Here is an 18,996-nt window from a genome sequence, read left to right on the forward strand (position 1 = left end):
AGGGAAATATATTCAATTCTTGTAGTAACCTATAATGTAAAAGAATATGAAAAGGAATATATGTATGTATGTATATGTATGACTAAAACATGCTGTACACCAGAAATTGATACAACATTGTAAACTGACTATATACTTCAATTAAAAATACATATGAACTCCTGAAAAACAAACAAACCACAACAACAACAAACAGATTTTCAATACTAGTATTGGCACAGCAACCAAGTAATTTGGTGTGCTATGATGAATACTACTTTAATGCAGAAATAGCTCATAAGTGATCAATAAACAGAGATTAGAAGAGGGTAGAATGTCAGGTTGGGGTATACGTGATTTAAAATGTGTTTTGATACAGTGAGGGGTAAACGTTCTTGTAATTTAAAAGAAAACTTTAGCAACAGATGAAGACCTCGAAAAAAAATTTTTTTTAATCCTACGAAAGTACAAGTAGTCTTTTATTTAGTGGCTTCAAAATTGCTAAAATTTGCCCTGTGTTAATTAAACTCTTTGAAAATCTGACAGTTCAAAGAAAGACACTACAGCAATCCCACTCCTAGACATATATCTATAAAAGATGAGAACTCTAATTTGAAAAGATACATGCACCCCAGTGTTCACAGTGGCACTATTTCAATTGCCAACACATGCAAGCAATCTAAATGTCCACTGAAAGATGAATTGTAAAGATGTGGTATATACACACAATGGACTATTACTCAGCCATAAAAAAGAATGAAAGAATCCCATTTGCAGCAACATCGATGGACCTTGAGATTTTCATACTAAGTTAAGTAAATCAGACAGAGAAAGACAAACATCATATATTACTCATACGTGGAATCTAAAAATATAATACAAATGAACTTATTTACAAAACAGAAATAGACTCACAGACATGGAAAACAAATTTAGGGTTACCAAAAGGGAAAGAGGGGAGAGGGATAAAGTAGCAGTTTGGGATTAACAGATACACACCACAATATATGAAGTAGATAAACAAGGACCTACTGTATAGCACAGGGAACTATATTTGGTATCTTGTAATAACCTACATTAGAAAGGAATCTGAAAAAGAATATATATATCACTTTGCTGTATACCTGAAATTAAGACAACATTGTAAATCAGTTATTCTTCAATAAAAAGAAAGTAAACAATAAGTTGCCCCCCCAAAAAAAACTATAAAAACACTGTTCCCCTCACCTTAAAAAAAGACTGATGCAGAAGTCTAAACCCCAATCAGATCTTTACTTTTGATGGAAGTGGTCTCCGTTAAAAGCAAATGCCATTAAAAATCTACAGCTTGGAGAAGGAAGAAGGAGGAGCCCCAGGGCTTGATGCTTGTGGCAAATGCCACTACAGACTTAACTGAGCTATGGGTTTTACTAGGATGGTTATTATTTTTCTTCGTGCTCAGGTTACAAAGTTCCTTAAGATTTGACTGTTCTGCCCCTACCTCTATTTTTCCCTTATGCTCTGTATTTTTTACCTGAGATTTTGTAGGAGGTGAAGTTTTTCAGGAACGCATACATGGCATTAAAGCTGCAATTATTATACTACAATCTTGTTGGTCTGTCCATAGGTCAACATGCAATAGTAAACAGTAGTGGCCACAGTTGTCTGTAGTTTGGTGCACTCTGCAGTTAGTAACCTAGAAGTGTGGTTCTTAAATAAAGAGTTTGTCAGGATTTCATTTTAAATGCTTTCTAACATTATGTTGCTGCTAAAAATATAATTCTAAAGATTAAGCCAAAAGCACACCCCCAAATATTTATGCAATATAACATTAATTACCAGGAGAAGAATCCAAAATATACACACCAAAAGGGCAACCACATAAAAAAAAATATAAGCAGGTGGGAGGTAACAAGTGAAAACAGAAACTGTGCTTGAATAGTGGTGACTCTAAGAGTAAAATACCTTATTTCTTCCATTAGCTTTTTCAATTAAGCAAATGCTTTTTTTTTGTTTGCTGTGCCTGGAATCAACCATCAATTGGTGAAAGTTTGTAAAGAAATATTTTACATATACAAAGTGACAGATAAACAAATGTGGCCCCAGCCACACAACTGTTTTTCCAAATCAATGTTTTAACATGAGGAGGCTAGGCACAAAAGTAGCAATGAGGACTCAATCAAACCCTTATGGATATTATCTAAAACAATACTTTTTTGAACAACCAACATAAAGACGAGGCAGTCCTCTCAAATGACATGTTGGAAATGGATCTGGGGTCTTCAGGGACTGGGAAGTCAGGCTGGGATCTTGATGACGGGGACCTCTGGCTGGAAGCCATCACTCTAGAACAAGGTGCTCTCCAGCATGTGTGGTACAGGATGGAGGCACCGCCCTTGACTTTGTCTCATCGACTGAGGCCCGAAGCAGCAAGGTCATAGTAAGGTTCCTGGCAGAACAGCCTTACTTTTTGGAATAAAAATTCCCACAAACTGCTCACCTATCAAAGTTACCAAGTAGCTAACAGACATGAAACTTCCTTAGCAAACTAAACACATACCTACCGCAAAGTCATTTCTTTAAAAGAAAACTCAACAGAGGGAAACAGAAAAGGAGCCAATGAGAGTGAAGGCTGATTTAGCAGATACCAGTTTATTTGACATAGTGCATGATCCAAAGCATCTGATAGCCAACAAGATTTCCTACGTCCCTATTACAAAATACTGGATACCCTGAATACAGTTAATTCAAGGTTCTCGTTCCTTTTCTCCTACACCTAGAGTTAAATGGGTTTCTCCATGTAGCACACATTTCACATTCACTAAAGGCTTTGGGGAGAGGGGGAAATAGGGTATAACTGCCCCCTGAACCAAAGGCACTTAATGTTAAAAGATAAAGCACAGTAGAGTCACCCCACAGACATTCCTGCGTGTTCAGACTGCTGAACTCCAGCACACATCACTGGCCCAAGTGGGATTCATCATAGTGACGTAAAAGACACTGATTTCCTTGGAAAAACAAAGTGCAGTATGAATATAAAGACTCATCACCGCCACACCCACCCCCGACCCTTTTCTGAAAATAATATATGAGAACAAATCTTTTACATGATTAGTATGACCCAAGGTTCACACGTGGAAAAAAAATAGCTAAAAAATAATCTGTCATAAATTCTCACTATGAAATCACGATAGAATCTTCAATACTCAGAGAATTTGCGAGTTGGGAGAGAGCCTCAGATATCTTGTTGTGCATCCCCTCACTGGTCATATGAGGTCACTGAGGCCCAGGAAGGTCAAGTGTGGGGCCCCAGGGTCTAGTCCCAGTGGCTGAGCCCAGATAGAACGCAGGCCTCCTAAAGCCTCGTTCAGGGCACCCTCCACCTCCTTCCTCTTTAAAATGCTCTCAAAAGTAAAACATGGCGATGATGTCCAGAAATACACCATACAATAAAGCGCATATGCTGATGCAGGTCAGCGATTTGGTCTCGCAACTCGGTTCCTTTGGCCATCGGGCAGGTAAGTAACCCACCTTGGGTGGGAATTCTTCACAGGAGGTTGTTCAGCGTTCAGAGGGAAGCCACCTTCAGGTGAGACACAACTTCTTCTCGGATTCGGGAAGGCTCTTCTCGGCTCTTAGCCTGTGTTGGGCAGGCGGTCGGCTGCACAGCGGAATCCCAGATTCGAAGCAGAGCTGTCGGGTGTGTTCTGGCTTCGAGCAGCACAGCGATACCTATAGCAGTAGGACTGCGCAGAAAGAACAGGTGAGTGCTCTTGGGCTCTCGGCTGAAGGCTCCAAACTGTCAGATTCACAATGTACCCAAGACTCAGCTATAGAGAAGTCATGTCTACCTGGTAGACAGTGCCTCCCCCACAGACACCTGCCTCTTGCACACTCTGCATGTATGTTTCAAAAAAGGCAGCACTTCCAGAGTTCACCATATTATCCAATGTCCTTTACGTTATAAACATGACATAGATACAGTACAAAGATTACTTAGAACAGTTTAAAAAAAAAGGTAGCAACCACTAGTTACATGAATTACGGCACATCCAGATGTTAGACTAGCAAACAGCCATCAAAAGACATGCTTTTATGTAACATTTAATGGCATAGGAATTTCTCCGGATACAGTGTCAAACCCAAAAGACAGAATACAAAACTATATGTGGTATGATCTCAATCTAGACAATCACATATGCCAAAGAAAAAAAGACTGGAAGATGCAAAACGGACTGCAACCCAAGCAGAAGTTATCCTCCAGCAGTGGAGTGTTAAATTTCCTACAGTAAATATATTACTTTTATAATCTGAAAAGTTATTTTCACATTTAGAAACCAAGTAATACAGCTAAATGGCAATTGGGAAAATATTAAGAACATTAAGATATTATTTAATATCCAGCGGTTGGCAAAAATTGAACAGCAAGCCCAGGAAGGCCAAGAGGAGGAAAGGCTGTGGAAAGCACCTCTTCTTAACACACTGCTTTCGGACTTTAAATCATAACAACTCATAAAGCTATACAGTTTTGTGTGGGGGATCTGTTTTGCATTAATTTATAACAGCAGAGTATGGGATACATATACGCACAAACACACACAGACACCAAACACACCAGGCGTGGGGCCAGATGCCTTCATTAGTTATTTCCTTTGATCACAGCAGCCCAAAGGAATGAAGAGAGTTACCCTAGATGACACCATTGTTAAAAGAAGTAGAATTTGAACCCAGGTCTAACTGGTGTGCTTGCCTCCCTAGCAAGAGTCTGTACTCCTAGATGGAAAGGTCTCACATCTCCAGCTTCTCTTCCAGCCCCGATATATTCTCCTGCATGTGTACACATCCTTGCACATATGAGAAAGCCTAACATATATCTCTGGCCGCCTACTAGATATTCAGTGACTAACCACAGATTACTTGATTCAAACACTTCAAAAGCTTCTGTATTCCCTTAATAACCATGCATGGAACTCTTACCCTAAGATTATTCTCGGATTCAAAATAACAGAGAATGAAAATAAACTAGGTGTCCTGTTCAAGAGCATCAGCTCTGACTTCACCCCGTGAAGGCAAAATCCCTGCCTGCTGGTTACAGACACTGCACAAAGAATCACGTAGAATAACCTTGCAAGTCATGAAGGAGAGGTAATTTATGGGGGGAGGAAATAGGTCAGCATGAAAGAGGTGGTGTTTTTCCTTAATCCTTATTATTCTCCTTTGTTTCACAAAAGTTGAGTGTTTCTAATCTTCATAAAAATTATCTCTAACACTGACAAAGAAATTCGCTGGAGTACTTCCACCATGTGGGGAAAAAGAAGACAAAAAAGACACGGTGCCCTGTCTTTTATAGATAGTGAAACAAAAGCAACCCATTTTCTCATTTTCCCTGTGGCCAGGGAGGAATGCAACATAGTACCAACATTCAGGCAGGCAGAGGGGAAACAAATGAAAAATATGCCTGAAATAATGAGAAAAGTGACGGCATCTGCTGCGACCTGTGACTGGCACGCAAGGGAGCTCTAACCTGACGAGAGGTGAGCACGCAGGCAGACGCAGCAGAAGCTCTGTTCCAAGGAGGGCCTACCCACTGGGCTGCTGCGAGGCAACAGCGCTGTGGAACTTCTAGAACCAAGCTCCCGTGGATAACGCAGGGCCCCACGCCCCCAGTGCATGTAGTGAACTCCACATGGAGCAAGAATCGAGTTCAGGGGAGGCAGGCTGCCAAGCGGGGCCATTTCTGTTCTGTAACTGTACCACACAAAACAAAAAACAATCGAGCATTTCCTGAGTGCCTACTGTGTACACTGTCCCGCTAGAGATCACAGGCTGATGGAGGAAACAACGATTATACATCTAACAGCTACAAATAAAGTAGGGTTAAAAGATACTAAGGTTATTACTAATTCAGGGAATGAAATGGTTGCTTATGGAATGTCGAAGTTTGAACTTGGCCACAGTGGGATTTACATGATGATGGCAGTGGTCTTCTGACTTGAGTATACAGAAGAACAGCCTGGAGAGCTCATGAAAAGACCGATTCATAGGCCACAAACCCAGAGATTCTGAGTCAGTGAGTCTGGTGTCGGGTCCAAGAACCTGCACTTTTTTTTTTTTTTTTTTTTTTGGTGGGAGAGGTAATTGGGTTTATTGACTTCTTTTTGGAGGAGGTACTGGGGATTGAACCCAGGACCACATGCATGCTAAGCATGCACTCTACCACTTGAGCTATATACCCTCCCCACCAGAACCTGCATTTCTAAAACAAGCTAATGCTATGGGCCCAGGGGCCACAAATTGAGTAGCACTGATTTACAGGACTTAGAAGTGGAGGAAAGAAGGTACGTTAAGTGGAGAAATAATGACATCAGACGCATGAAAATGGAAAAATCCAGGCAAGTTAAGAGGAAAGCAAGGCTGTAGCCTGTTAGCGTCAGAACAGAGTTTATTGATTCATTAAATATTTGCGTGTGTACAACCTGCTAGATGCGACGCTGGGCACGAGGGATACAATGTGGAACAAGACAACGCACCTGTTATCAGGAGGCTCACACTCAACAGTGGGTAGTCAGACAATAAACCAATAAATCTGAGATTGTTTCTGGCAGCGGTCAGCTTGGGAGAACGTTAAACAGGGAGAGAGGACTAGGCAAGACTGGGTGGCTACTTAGATAAGGTGGCCCGGGAAGGCTTCTCTGAGGAGGTGCTGTGTGTGCTGAGCTGCTCAAAGATTTGGAGAATGAGAATTCCAGGCAAAAGCAGTGACGGGTAGAGAGGATCAAAGATAAAAAGCAGGAAACGTGGTGGATAAAAAGGATGGAGTCACAAAAAGGCAGTCTTCTCCGCAGAAAGAGACAGTTGGGCTTGACACAAACGGAAATATGACAAACGTTTTGCTAATTTACTCACCGGAAAGGGCAAAAATCCAAGACTCATGAGCTATTGAACCTTACGCAAAGCCTTTCTGAATCTGCTTCCAAATCGATAAAATGGGGCTATTAATGGAATAAGGTCAAAGTGTTTCATCATATCTTACACAAAAAGTAAAGCCCTAAACACGTGAAGGTGTTCATCATTTCTTGTCACTTAATAATGAGCACAACATTCTTAATTAGAGGGACTGACTTTGCTTTTAACCTTTTTCAGGTAACCTGAGAACAGCACTAAAACAGCAGCATTTTGAGCCTGCTTCCTTGCAGGTCTTAGAGATCATATGTTGGAAAATGGTAATACCTTTGCCAGCAAGGGAATGTGGTTATACATTTGCTACAAAAATATGAAAATTATGTGCTATATAAATAGGATAGTTGAGGGGGCATCTCTGGTGACAAGGCACAGGACTAAGGTCTTTGCTGGATGGCATATTTCTATATGCAATTTATCTCTCAAATTATATAATAAACTATTTTAAAATTAGACATTCACATGCCACAAAATGCAGGCTATAGCAATTCTGATGAACTGTGCTTGTCTGGAGCAAGGTATTCAGAAGGATTCTGAGGCTGTGCTATAAGATAGTAGAAAGGAAATCCATAATATATAAGAGATTTTTACTATAGCCGTATTTGAAGGCCCTGATACATACAACATAATTCCCTTTGGGGAAGAATAACTAAAAATGCGCCAAAAAGTTTGGTAGAATACTATTAATAAGTTTCTTTAGAAAGCAGGGTGAATAATTTTTATTTTTATGCATATTTATTATTTTCTAATTTTTGTGCAATGAAAATCTTTTGTTTGCATAACAAAAAAGCTTAAAATCACTGACAACAAAACGAGCTAGTCCTTTACTGGATCACAGCAGTACCTAAAATCTTCCATTAAACTAAATGATGAAGAACTAAACCCTAAGAAGCAAGACTCACTACAAGTTAGTGTTGAGATGTCAGGACCATCCTGTAAGAAAACAGTCAATTCACATTATCATTCCAGTTCAAATGTACTCATTCACTTGGCAAACATTTATTAATAAGTAGTTCATTTTAAATTCCAATAATGGGCAACTAATGAAATACGTAATTAAAGAGGAAAATGGCCTGATTTTAAATGTCCTCATTACTCTTTCCTTTTTTCCAACTCTACTTTTAGCACCAAAAGTTGTTATTAATGATATTAGGTCTTTGAGTGGCTGAAATATGGGTCATTTCATTAATTAAGAACAGAGGTAGTGATGAAGACCTGTTTTAGCCCCATTTCATCAAAATGGCTAATTACTACATGAAATTGATTTCGATACCTGCACTAAGAATGTGATCCTGGATTCAGGAGCAAGCCGTTTAAGATAATGACTTACCAGCCTTGGGGCTCTGAAGTCAAGCAGGATGGCCATATGGTTTTTATGAGAGGAAGACTTTTAGGGATAAAGAAGCGTTTTAAGGTAATTGTAGCTCATTAGGAATAAAATCATCATGGAAAAACCATACAGCAGAACCTAGGTCTCTCGATTTCCCATCCATTGCTCTTGCCACTGACACTTGATCGACCCCTTTTGCTAATAATCTTGGTGTAAAGTGGTGAGGTTGGGGGCAGCGGGAGTAAGGATTTCCTCAGTGTTGTAGGTTGGGCTAAAGACCCCACAGGGATTAATCTAACAATATTCAAGAACAACTAATATTTCTTGAGTGCTTGCTATGTGAACTCTTCTAAGAACGTCACATGTATTAAGTGATTTAATCCTCCCAAGAATCCTGAGGTAGGTATTAGCATCTGTATCACTTACACAAGGAAAAAACTGAGGCACAGGTATGCTAACAGTATGCCTAACGTCACATGGCTTATAAATGCAAATCCAGGATTGTAGCCTTTTTGATCCAATTCCAAAATCTGTGCTCTTAATGCAACGCCACGTTGCCTCATAGTTTTTCTTTCTGTGCCCTCTTCCCCTCATAGAAGCCATACTGTAGATGGACTTTTGAAAAGTTATGAATAATTCATGAGAGTTCACTTCAGTCACGCAAACTGGCCTTGGCCCACGATCAAAAGTCAGTCACCTTCTAATCAGGGTGATTTTCTTCAAAATGAACTACATTATTCTTTCTTTCTTTTTATTGATTTTCTTTCTTTTATTGATGCTCACCTGTGCCATAAGAATCATTTCCAGGATTCTTCCTGTCTACTTAGCAGTGCATTCGTTGGTTCTTTATTTTATAGGGAAGATGGGGGGAAAACAATCTTATTACAATAAAGATGGTGGTTAAGAATGATGGTGTTAGCAGCAACTAACTTTTACAGAATCTTTACCATGAGCTAGGCACTGTACCAAGTGCTTATATACTCTGGTCCATCTACTCCTCCTAAGAATTTTACAGTAGGTGCAATTATGATATATATTTTATAAATGTGAAAACTGAGGCTTAGAAAGGTTAAGTAATTTGCCCAAGGTCACAGACAAAGAATAGCAAAGAGCAGTTACAGAACTCCAACTCAGATCTAATTCTAGAGTCCACATCTTAATGTATTTAGTTATAGCTGCCACTCTTAATCTAGTGGAAAAAATAAGTACTCTGAAGTAATCCACAACCAACACTATGCTGTTTTCCTGACCTCACCAAAATAACCAGACTGAGATCAAAGACCTACATCATCTACAATTAATTTAACCAAGATCCTGGAGCTACCATTTCTCTCTGAAAAATCCCATGGGTCCTACTCAGGGTTGTCACTCGACTCTCTCTTTGGAAAACTCTCTCCATCACTCTGAGCCTGACTAAATTAAAACTTATCCTTCAGGGTGACTAAGGAAAGTTAAAAGATGTATAAATATAAACTCTAATACATTATAACTAAGTGGATGTAGTCCAGGAAGACAAGGATGGTTTAAAATTTGAAAATTGAAAACCAATGATTATAACTCACCATATTAACAAACTGAAAACAAACAAACCATACAAACATCTCAACAGCTGCAGAAAAAGCATCTGGCAAAATCCACATCCACTTCTGATAAAAACTCAAAAATCCAGGAACAGAAGGAAACTTGCTCAAGCTGATAAAGGGTGTCTTTGAAAACATGATAGCTAATATCATAGCTCACAGTGAAAAGTTTAATGTTTTTCCCCTAAGATCAAACATTAGGTAAGAATGTCTGTTCTTACCATTCCTATTTAACAATATGCTGGTGGTTCTAGCAAATGCAATAAAGCAAGAAAAAGTAATGAAAGACATCCAGATTTAAAAGGAAGAAGTAAAATTGTCTATATTCATAGGCAGTATAACTATCTACGTAGAAAATACAGTAAAATTTACAAAAATATTACTAATATAGATGAGTTTAACAAGGTTGCATGACACAAGATAAATATACAAAAACCATCTGTACCATGTAAATGTAGACATTAAAAACATACATTCAAAGATATTGTAAAAGAATAAACTGGGAAGCTTACAAAAATTTAAAATAAGCAAGAAAAATGAAATGTTAACGTAGACATTCATACACATGGCACTAGAATATTTTCGTGTTCATGCTTAAAACGTTTTTTCAAGCTTCATTTTTTCCACTTATTCTTGAGGAAAAATCTTCTGGTCTTAATTCTTACAGAGTAAATGGAGTTCCAATTAACGAAAGTGCCATTTGTCAGAGACATAACTGGTGGCATTTAGGGTTTTGAGATAGTGTTGCACAAAAACAGATTCACCTGTTTTTCATGGAACTCTGGTTCCCCAGCAAGAGGATTCAGATAACAGCTTAGATTAGAGAAAAAAATGTGGGGCTACAGACAGGTGGGTATATGAACATTTTAAAGTACCAGGATGACCTGGGTCCATGCTTTTAACTTAAAATTAAAATTAGAATTTTAAGATAAATTTGTTCACATCTTGTTATAAAGGTAGGTGCAAGGCATAAAGTGAACTCAACTCTATGAACCACCTAAATAACTATATTAAATATTCTAAGAAATACAGAAGACACAAACACCTACAAAGTCACACATACACATAATGTAAAGAGATTCTCTTTAGGTCAGCGGTTCCCAAACTTTGATGTATATTATCATAACCTTGAGAGCTTTAAAATCCTGATGCCCAGGTCACATTCAAAAAAAAAAAATCAAATCAGAATAAGGTGAGTGAGGAAATAGGCATCAGTATTTTTTATAGATCCCAGATGATTCTAGTGTGCAATAAAGTTTGAGAACAACTGTTTTAAGACAAAGTTTGACAATGCCTCTATTATCAAATTAATAACTTAATTTGGAGCCATTACACGTGGTTTTCAGTCTCTAGCTGCCTAGACTGACTGAAGTACCATAGGAAGCTTCTTGCAATAACAATCAGCAAAATGCCATCTTTGCACACGGATAGAAAGACAGACGCTGAAGTGCTAGAGACACTAAAAATACATGATTTGAAGAAAAAAGGGGAGAGAGGTGGTATTCGACTTCCAAACTCCTTAAAAAGGTTACTCATGAAATGCCAAAGAGAAGAATCATTCTCTGAGATTGGTGCTTTGCTCACAAAGCACACACTATATACCTAGAACGCTGGGAATGTTTCCATTCCAGTCTACCACAATCTACCCCCCATTTATAACTCTCACCTTAACCTCAATAGAAAAACCAGAAATTTATAGGAATCTCAGATAAATTAAGAGTGTGCTTCCAGACTTACCTGCTAGAAAAGATATATACCCCACCGTGGCTCATAGGACAACATAGGTCTCTCAGAGGGTAAAGGTACAGCAGATGGAATATGGGTGACAATATGTCATTTACAGCCTCTGCTTCTTGTGCTACTTCTCCCCATGCCTGTGCCCAAGGCTTCAAGGGGGACAGGTGTGTATCAGCAGAAGTAGGGGGTGGGGGGGTCTAGGTCAGTGGTAGAACATGTGCTTAGCATGCATGAGGTCCTGGGTTCAACCCCCAGTATCTTCGTTCAAAAAAAAAAAAAGCAGAAATGGATGGGGCATTTTGGGGCTAATGGACCCATAAACCTGCTGTTACAACACCAGGAAAGAGCTTAGAGACTTGACTTACCTTATGGCACATGTAGGAGCCACCTTTCTTCACTCTGTCTTTCCCAGAAGGGGGGCCTTTCTGTGGATGAAGAGAATGCGTTAGTCCAGAGAGCACAGCTGCCCTCCCACAGTCAGAGGGTCTAATTTAGTCCAACCAGCTCTCTCGGGGTTGCCTAAACTCTCCACACATATTTCGGCCCCTGGGTCTTGCACCAGCACCCACACACCCTCCCTAATGCCCACCCCTCCAAATTCTACATCCCCTGAGGTCCAGCTCAAGTGCTCACCCTTTGATGAAATCTCTGTGACCACCTTAAGCAATCCAACCCCTAAACCCCACAGTGTTTCTCACCCAGATGCCTAATAAGCTGCGTGGCAGCATCTCTCACATCCCCTTCTCGCACTGACAGGCCAATTGATCCTGTGTTATAACTGGCCTGCTCAACCAGACTGGCAAGCCTCTTTGAATTACATTTTTAAAATCCTACTGTGCAACATCGAATAAATCCTTTGCTGACTGAATAAATGAATGCACTTTTTATCTTTTTTTTAAAATTTAGATCAGGTTTACTGAGGTATAATTTATACATAGTAAACCTTTATACTTTTAAAACTTTCAGATGCATACTTCTGATGAGTTTTGACAAATGTATAGTCATGTAACCATGACCACAATTAAGATACAGAACATAGTTTATCTTTGTCAAAAAAATTTACATAGTGCTTATTATGAACCAGGCATGGTTCTAAGTAGTTTGCAAGTATTAATTGATGTAATTTCCGTTAACAACTTCTGAGGCAGGTTAAGCAAGTGGCAGAATGAGGATCACACGCAGGCAACCTGGCTCCAGAGTCCACAGGGCCTCCAGTTTGGAGACCAAGAGGATAGGAAACGGGGCAGTGCCTAAAAGGAGGCAAGACACAACAGTGGCTGCCGCTGGAATGCGAACTGGAGCCACAAAGAGCCAGCCAAGAGGTAAGACTATTTCTTCCAGAGAGGGCTTTGGATAAAAGTGCGATGGGAATGAACACCGTAAACTTCAGTTGCCAAGACGAGAGCCTCACTGTCAGGTAAGCTGTGCAAAGAGGACGTGAGAGTTCCCAGTGCACCGCTGCAACCCAGAACCACTTCTGGGAAGCCTGAGGGGTGTAAGAAGTTTTTGTTTTCCCCTCGTTATGCAAGAAGTCAACTAATCACACAGCTGCCTGCTCTTTGTTTACTGCAAATAAGTGCAGGTAGAACAACACCTCCTACCCTAGTTTTCCCTTTCCTTGTCAAAGGCCCAGACAGAAGTGGAGGACGTTCAAAGAACCATGTTTGCTCCAAGCATGGCCAACACACTGACCTGCAAATGTCAACTTGTGGGCAGAAGTTCATGTTTCCTTCTAAGTATTTCTTAAAAACTGCCACAGACCAAGCCACTGGCTATTCCTCATTCCACTGTATTTCCAGGGCCTTAACTGCTTCATGTTACACTAGTAAACTTTTAACAACCACAAATAGGCACTAAAAAGAAGAGCTCCATGTGAAAATAATGACTTACCAGCACAGCATTCTCCCCAGGAGTATCTGGAATCTGACAGACATTTACAACAGACTCTGCTGGGAGAGTTTATTATTCTACAAAAGTAGTATAATCACCAAGAATTCACTGAAGCAGAAATGAAAGCACCTGTAACTGTGCAGCGACCCCATAGAATGTCCCCTCTCCCCCACATTAAACTTCTTGCTTGGGAATTCGTGCATTACATTGCTTCCGGTGGTTCTCCGCATGCTGTGTTACAATGTACCAAACGGCAGTTTAAATTCTGATGAACGTCTCTCACTGGGTCTGCTATCATGCAAGATTAAATTCTTTTGTCAAGTTAGATCCAAGAACAAGAAGGAGCTGATTTGCCAACAGGAAGGAGTGAGAACAGAACAGCTCCTTTTTCTCGCTATCTCCAAAGAATCAAGTCTGCAATCAATAAAAGTGACACTCATCGAAGTGACACAAGCACGAACGTGAGTCATTCTGGGATGACAGGATCACAGCAAATACTACAGTCCTCTAGGTGACTGCTCAGCTGACCCTTCTAAATAAAACTATTTTCACCAGAAAATACCATGACGTAGGATTAGTTACATCTGTTTGAAATGCTTACCACTTTGCCAAGAAAAACAGAAAAATTACTAGGACAGAGTTGAATAGTGTCCCTCCCCCTCATCAAAAATTCATGTTCACTCAGAGCCTCAGAATGTGATCTTATTTGGAAATAGGAACTATGCAGATTTGTAATTTTTCTAAATATTTAAGATGAGGCCATACTGGATTATGACGAACCCTAGATCCAATGACTGGTGTCCTTATAACAGGAGGAGAGGACACGGAGAAGGCCACGCAACGATGGAGACAGATTGGAATGATGCAGCTACAGGCCAAGGACTGTCAGGGGTGCCGGTGAATGGCCACCAATGGCAGGAGGAAGAGGCAAGGAAGGATTCTCCCCCAAACTCTGAAGGGAGGATGGCCCTGCCAGGACCTGGACCTTACACTTCTAGCCTCCAGATCTGCTGCTTCAAGCCACCCAGTTTGTGGTGATTTGTTATGGCAGCCCTAGGAAACTGCTGTAAGGGCAAAGTGTCTCCACTTCTATTTGCTAAAGAAAGGATCAATAAATCAAAAGTAATGTTGTCTCTCTACTGCAGGTTAAAACAACTGAAGAAGCTTCTGACAGCAGTGTCTGAGTATCTCCTCTTTCTGACTATATACTTGGTGAGAAGAGAGGCTGCAGTGGCCCACCGCCTCCACCACCGCTACTCACAAATCAAAGTGAAAACACAGACTGAACCCAGGGACTCCGCCCAGAAACAGACCAGAAGATGTGTGAATGTTCTCTCCAAAGGGAGTGCTACCCATCCCTGCTGTACTCTCGGACACCGAAATATGAACAGGTTTCTCATGTTTGGGTGACCGCAAGGGAACAACAACAAAAGGAAAAAGAAAAGAAAAAAAAAGCAAGTTTCTAAATGTCAGCCCCAGTAATCTCAGGAGGCGAAGGCGCAGCTGAAGTTCTCAGGAGAAGAGATGATGGGGCAATGCCCCGAGGGTCAGTGTAGGGGAATGGATCCTCGTCTGAAACACCAGGAAAGGCGTAAAAGTCTTGAGCGATGAAACAGATCCACCTCAGATGCCACAGAACCGCTCATCAGCAAGCCTGGCTTGTTGAATGAGGAGTAACCCCGCAGGAAGCGGGGTGACCAGCCTGCTCGGCCAGGTCCTATTTCACAGGGGCATCAACAATGACATGGTATGTAGTCAACAAATAATTTTTGTTCTAGCTTCCAGTTTACCAAGTTTTTTCCCCTCTGTCTCCTCCATTTTGTCCATTCACAAAGCTTTTACTTGGGTTATTTCTATCTTTCAGTTTTAAAATTTGTCCTTAGTTCTCATTTATATCTTCTATTTATTTTTGGAAGCTTTCTATTTTTTTTTATGCTTCAAGCATGTTTATAATTGCTCACTTAAGTATTTTAACCATGGCTGCTTTAAAATCTCTGGCAGATAATTCTAATATCCTTGCCATTTGTGTTAGCATCTATTGATTATCTTTTTTTCATTTAGTTTGGCGTTTTCCTGGTTCTTGGTATGACAAGTCATTATTCAATTGAAACCTAGATAACTTTTATTATGTTACAAGACTCTGGATCTTATTTAAACAGTCTGTTTCAGCTGGCTTTCCCTGATGCCACACCAGCAGAAGGGAGGACCTGCCTCGTTACTGCCAGATGAACCAGAAGTCCAGGTTCCCCACTCAGCCTCCACTGACACCCCATTACCTACTGCTGGAGGAGGTAAGAGTTTTAGCTCCCCACACAGTCTCCACTTAACACCATGGTTCATTGCTGCCAGGCAATGATGCAAGGCTAGGCTCCCTGCCTGGCATTCTCTGACACCACCCTAGCAGGGGTGTAATGGCACCTCAGTACAGCCTCATGAGGGTGCAAATCTAGGCTCCTCCCTTGGCATTTGCTGGCATGGGGGAACAGTTTTTTCCATGGTGTTTAGATGGAACAGAGTGGTTTACTGACTAAAAGTTTTCTGTATTGAAAGTCTGCCCCTTTCCTACTTGCCCCCTTGGCTGGAGAAAGCAGACTTTTCTTGGGACTCCTTTGGTCTACATCTCTTGGCATTTGTAGGTTGGTGGCTTCTTCAGCTCCAAGTCCTGGATATATGGGGCAAAAAGGAAATCCACAGAACTCACCACCATGTCACCCCTAGGGTCCCAGGGTCTGCAGCTACCTGCCTTCTTTTCGCCTTTCAGGGAATTCTTATGTTCCTTATAGAGGTAGTGTCCAGAGTTTTCAACGTATTTAGTGGGAAGAATAGGAAAATATATGAATATATATTCTGTTTTCCTAGAACCAGAAATCAAACTTCCTTCACATTCATCTTTAAAGGATAATTTTCCTAAGTATAGACTTCTTAGTTGATAATTTTTTCCAGCCCTTTGAATATATCACTCCATCATTTTTTTGACTTCCACTGTTTCTCATGAGAAATAAGCCATTAATCACACTGTTGTTGACTCGTGTGATAAGCTGCTTTTCTCTTGCTGTTTTCAAGATTTCCTGTCTTTCAGCACTGTGACTAGGACGTATCCATGTGTATTTTTCTTTGTCTTTATCCTAGTTCGCTGAACTTCCTGGATCTGTAGATAATCAAATTTGGTTAAGTATTTAGATCATTTCTTCAGAAATGTTTTGTCCCTTTCTTTCTCCCCTCTCCTTCTGGGACTTCTATTACACGTGTGTTGAAATGCTTGGTTCTGTCACACAGGACTCTGTTGATTTTTCTCCAATTTTTTTTTCCTCTCTGTTCTTCGGTTTGGAAAATTTCTCTTGATTTACCTTCAAGTTCACTGATCCTTTCTTCTACCATTTCTAATTTGTTATTGAATTCATCTAGGAAATTTTTCATTTCAGTTATTGTATGTTCAATTCTAGAAACTTCACTTGGTTCTTTTTTTTAATCATTTCCATTTGTGTGTTGTGACTCTCTATTTGTTGATTCACATTATATTTTCTACCAATTCTTTGAATATATTTTCCCTTAGTCCTTTAAACATAATAGCTACTTGTAAGTTTTTGTTAAATCCAAAATCTGGGCTTATTCAGTTTCTATTTAACTAATCTTTTCCCATAATATGGGTCACACTCTCCTGTTAGTTTGCATGTTTATTGCTTTTTAGGTGAAAACTAGACATTTCAATGATTTACACACACACACATACATATATATAATAGCAACTTTAAGGTCACTGTGGAAGGTCAAGTCTGTCATAAATTCCTTATTACACACACGCTAGTAGTTCTATTTCTGACTGAACCATGATTAAGAGAGTTGATAGTTGTTGAAACTGAGTTATGGGTACATTCTCTCTACACTTACTTATTAGTATTTCCATAACAGAATTCTTAAAAAAAAACATATACTTATACACACTAATATAAGCATAGACTCTCTTTACAAAAGGAATCATTAAAGGACTATTAACAATGTTGCCTGAGGAAGAAAGAAAGAAGAGGTTGGGAGACAAAGGTCAGAGATTTGATCTATGAAATTCACATTCATAAAGTACCCATTTCATTTTTTTAATGAAAAAACAGAACACATTCAGTGCAATAAAAACTAAAATGCTCCACTGTGTATTGTTTCTGCTTCAGTGACACTCAGACATAACACTGTTTATTAAAGCTTAAAGGTATCTCTTATTTTATATTTATTATCTCTTCATTATAATCAATTCTTAGTACTAAATAGCACAATACCTTTTTCAAAGCAAGAAATAAGAGCCTCTGAAAAAGGATTAACTACCACATCACAGACTATCCTTTTAGGAATTAAGGAAGTAGGGTACCACTCCCATTGTATTCAGATGCAAGCTGACTGTTAGTCTTTCAGCTATTGTCAGAGTGTGGGCAGATTTAGAAGACCATTTGGTTTTAAATTATTGACTATTCCTTTTAACCCTAAAAGGAATCAGAGCTGAACAGAAAAGGTGGGAGCAGCAGATTTACTCCAGGATGATCAGATCCGGGTTGTCTGAAATCAGAAGATGCCTTCGAGATCGGCTCGTTCAGAAGCTCCCCATCTGAGCTCTTAAGATCTGATAAAACAGACGTGGGTTCCCTTGAACTTGTTCAAGATTTCAGAAACTTTTAAAGAAATAAATGTATCTATGAAAAAGCTGCTGTGGCTGACCAAAAAAGGTACTTTTCAGGCTCTATGTCCTTCCTACTTTACCAACATCATTTCTCATAATCACACCCCCAGGACAATGAATTTCTCATGTCCCGCTGAAGAAACGTTTGATTCTCTCCACATGATATGCCCATCCCCACTACCGATTAAACTACTATTTATTTTGCAAGATCCACCTCGAGGGTTATCTCTTAAGGAAAGGCGTGGGCTCTGGAGTCAGACTACCTGCCTGGGTTCCAGTGATGGTTCTGACACTGTGAGACTGATCTAGTTAAGTAACCTCTCGATGTCCCAGGTTCTTCCCCGGTGAAATGGATTTGACAATAGTACATACTTCATTGGAATGATGTGGGAGTTAAATGAGATAATGCATAGAAGTACTGAGCAAGTAATAAACAACAAACATGCAGTCACTGTTTACTACTTCACATTATTAGTTCATGACTAACTCAGGTTTCCTGAAGGTGTCCACAAACCAGGTGGCATGTAACTCCCAAAATTCCAAAACCACAGTGATCACTTGACCAGTTTTCTAAAGCCAAACCTCCAAAGGGAGTCTAAGTTCTAATAAAATAGCTGACATGTTACTAACCCTCTAAAACGAAGCCAGGCTTTGTTAGATTACAATGAAATTCATATAGCTGGTCACAGCATGCAGAAGCTATTACTGCAGCATCAGACTCGGTAGAACATTAACATGTTTAATGGTAAAACCCAAACAATAACATTCTGGGGCCACAGAAGAAGTGGAGTGAATTTCTCCTCAAGAAGCTTTTAAAACTCTGAAAACATTATTTGCCTTTGCACTACTTTCTCTTCCCCTCGCCCAGTACAACCGAT

The 18,996-nt window shown here is 39.9% G+C and overlaps 1 protein-coding gene and 1 long non-coding RNA gene across 3 annotated transcripts in view; one reads left to right on the top strand and one right to left on the bottom strand.

The window, feature by feature from the left end:
* Positions 1-2,591: 2,591 nt before the first annotated feature.
* Positions 2,592-18,996, bottom strand: part of SUMF1 (sulfatase modifying factor 1) — a 77,534-nt gene continuing 61,129 nt past the window's right edge. For both annotated transcript variants that reach the window (XM_006196511.4, XM_072941749.1), the window contains 2 exons: positions 11,931-11,990; positions 2,592-3,704 (listed from right to left, as the gene is read on the bottom strand). In XM_006196511.4, the coding sequence (XP_006196573.2) occupies positions 3,594-3,704; positions 11,931-11,990 (171 nt within the window). In that variant the 3' untranslated portion in view covers positions 2,592-3,593. The remainder of the gene's footprint in view (positions 3,705-11,930; positions 11,991-18,996) is intronic.
* On the top strand, positions 15,237-18,142 carry LOC140686807 (uncharacterized). The gene is made up of 2 exons (XR_012060753.1): positions 15,237-15,746; positions 17,932-18,142. It is a non-coding gene; the product is annotated as an uncharacterized lncRNA (long non-coding RNA).

The sequence above is a fragment of the Vicugna pacos genome, chromosome 17, assembly GCF_048564905.1.
Source record: "Vicugna pacos chromosome 17, VicPac4, whole genome shotgun sequence".
In the NCBI taxonomy this organism is placed as follows: domain Eukaryota; kingdom Metazoa; phylum Chordata; class Mammalia; order Artiodactyla; family Camelidae; genus Vicugna; species Vicugna pacos.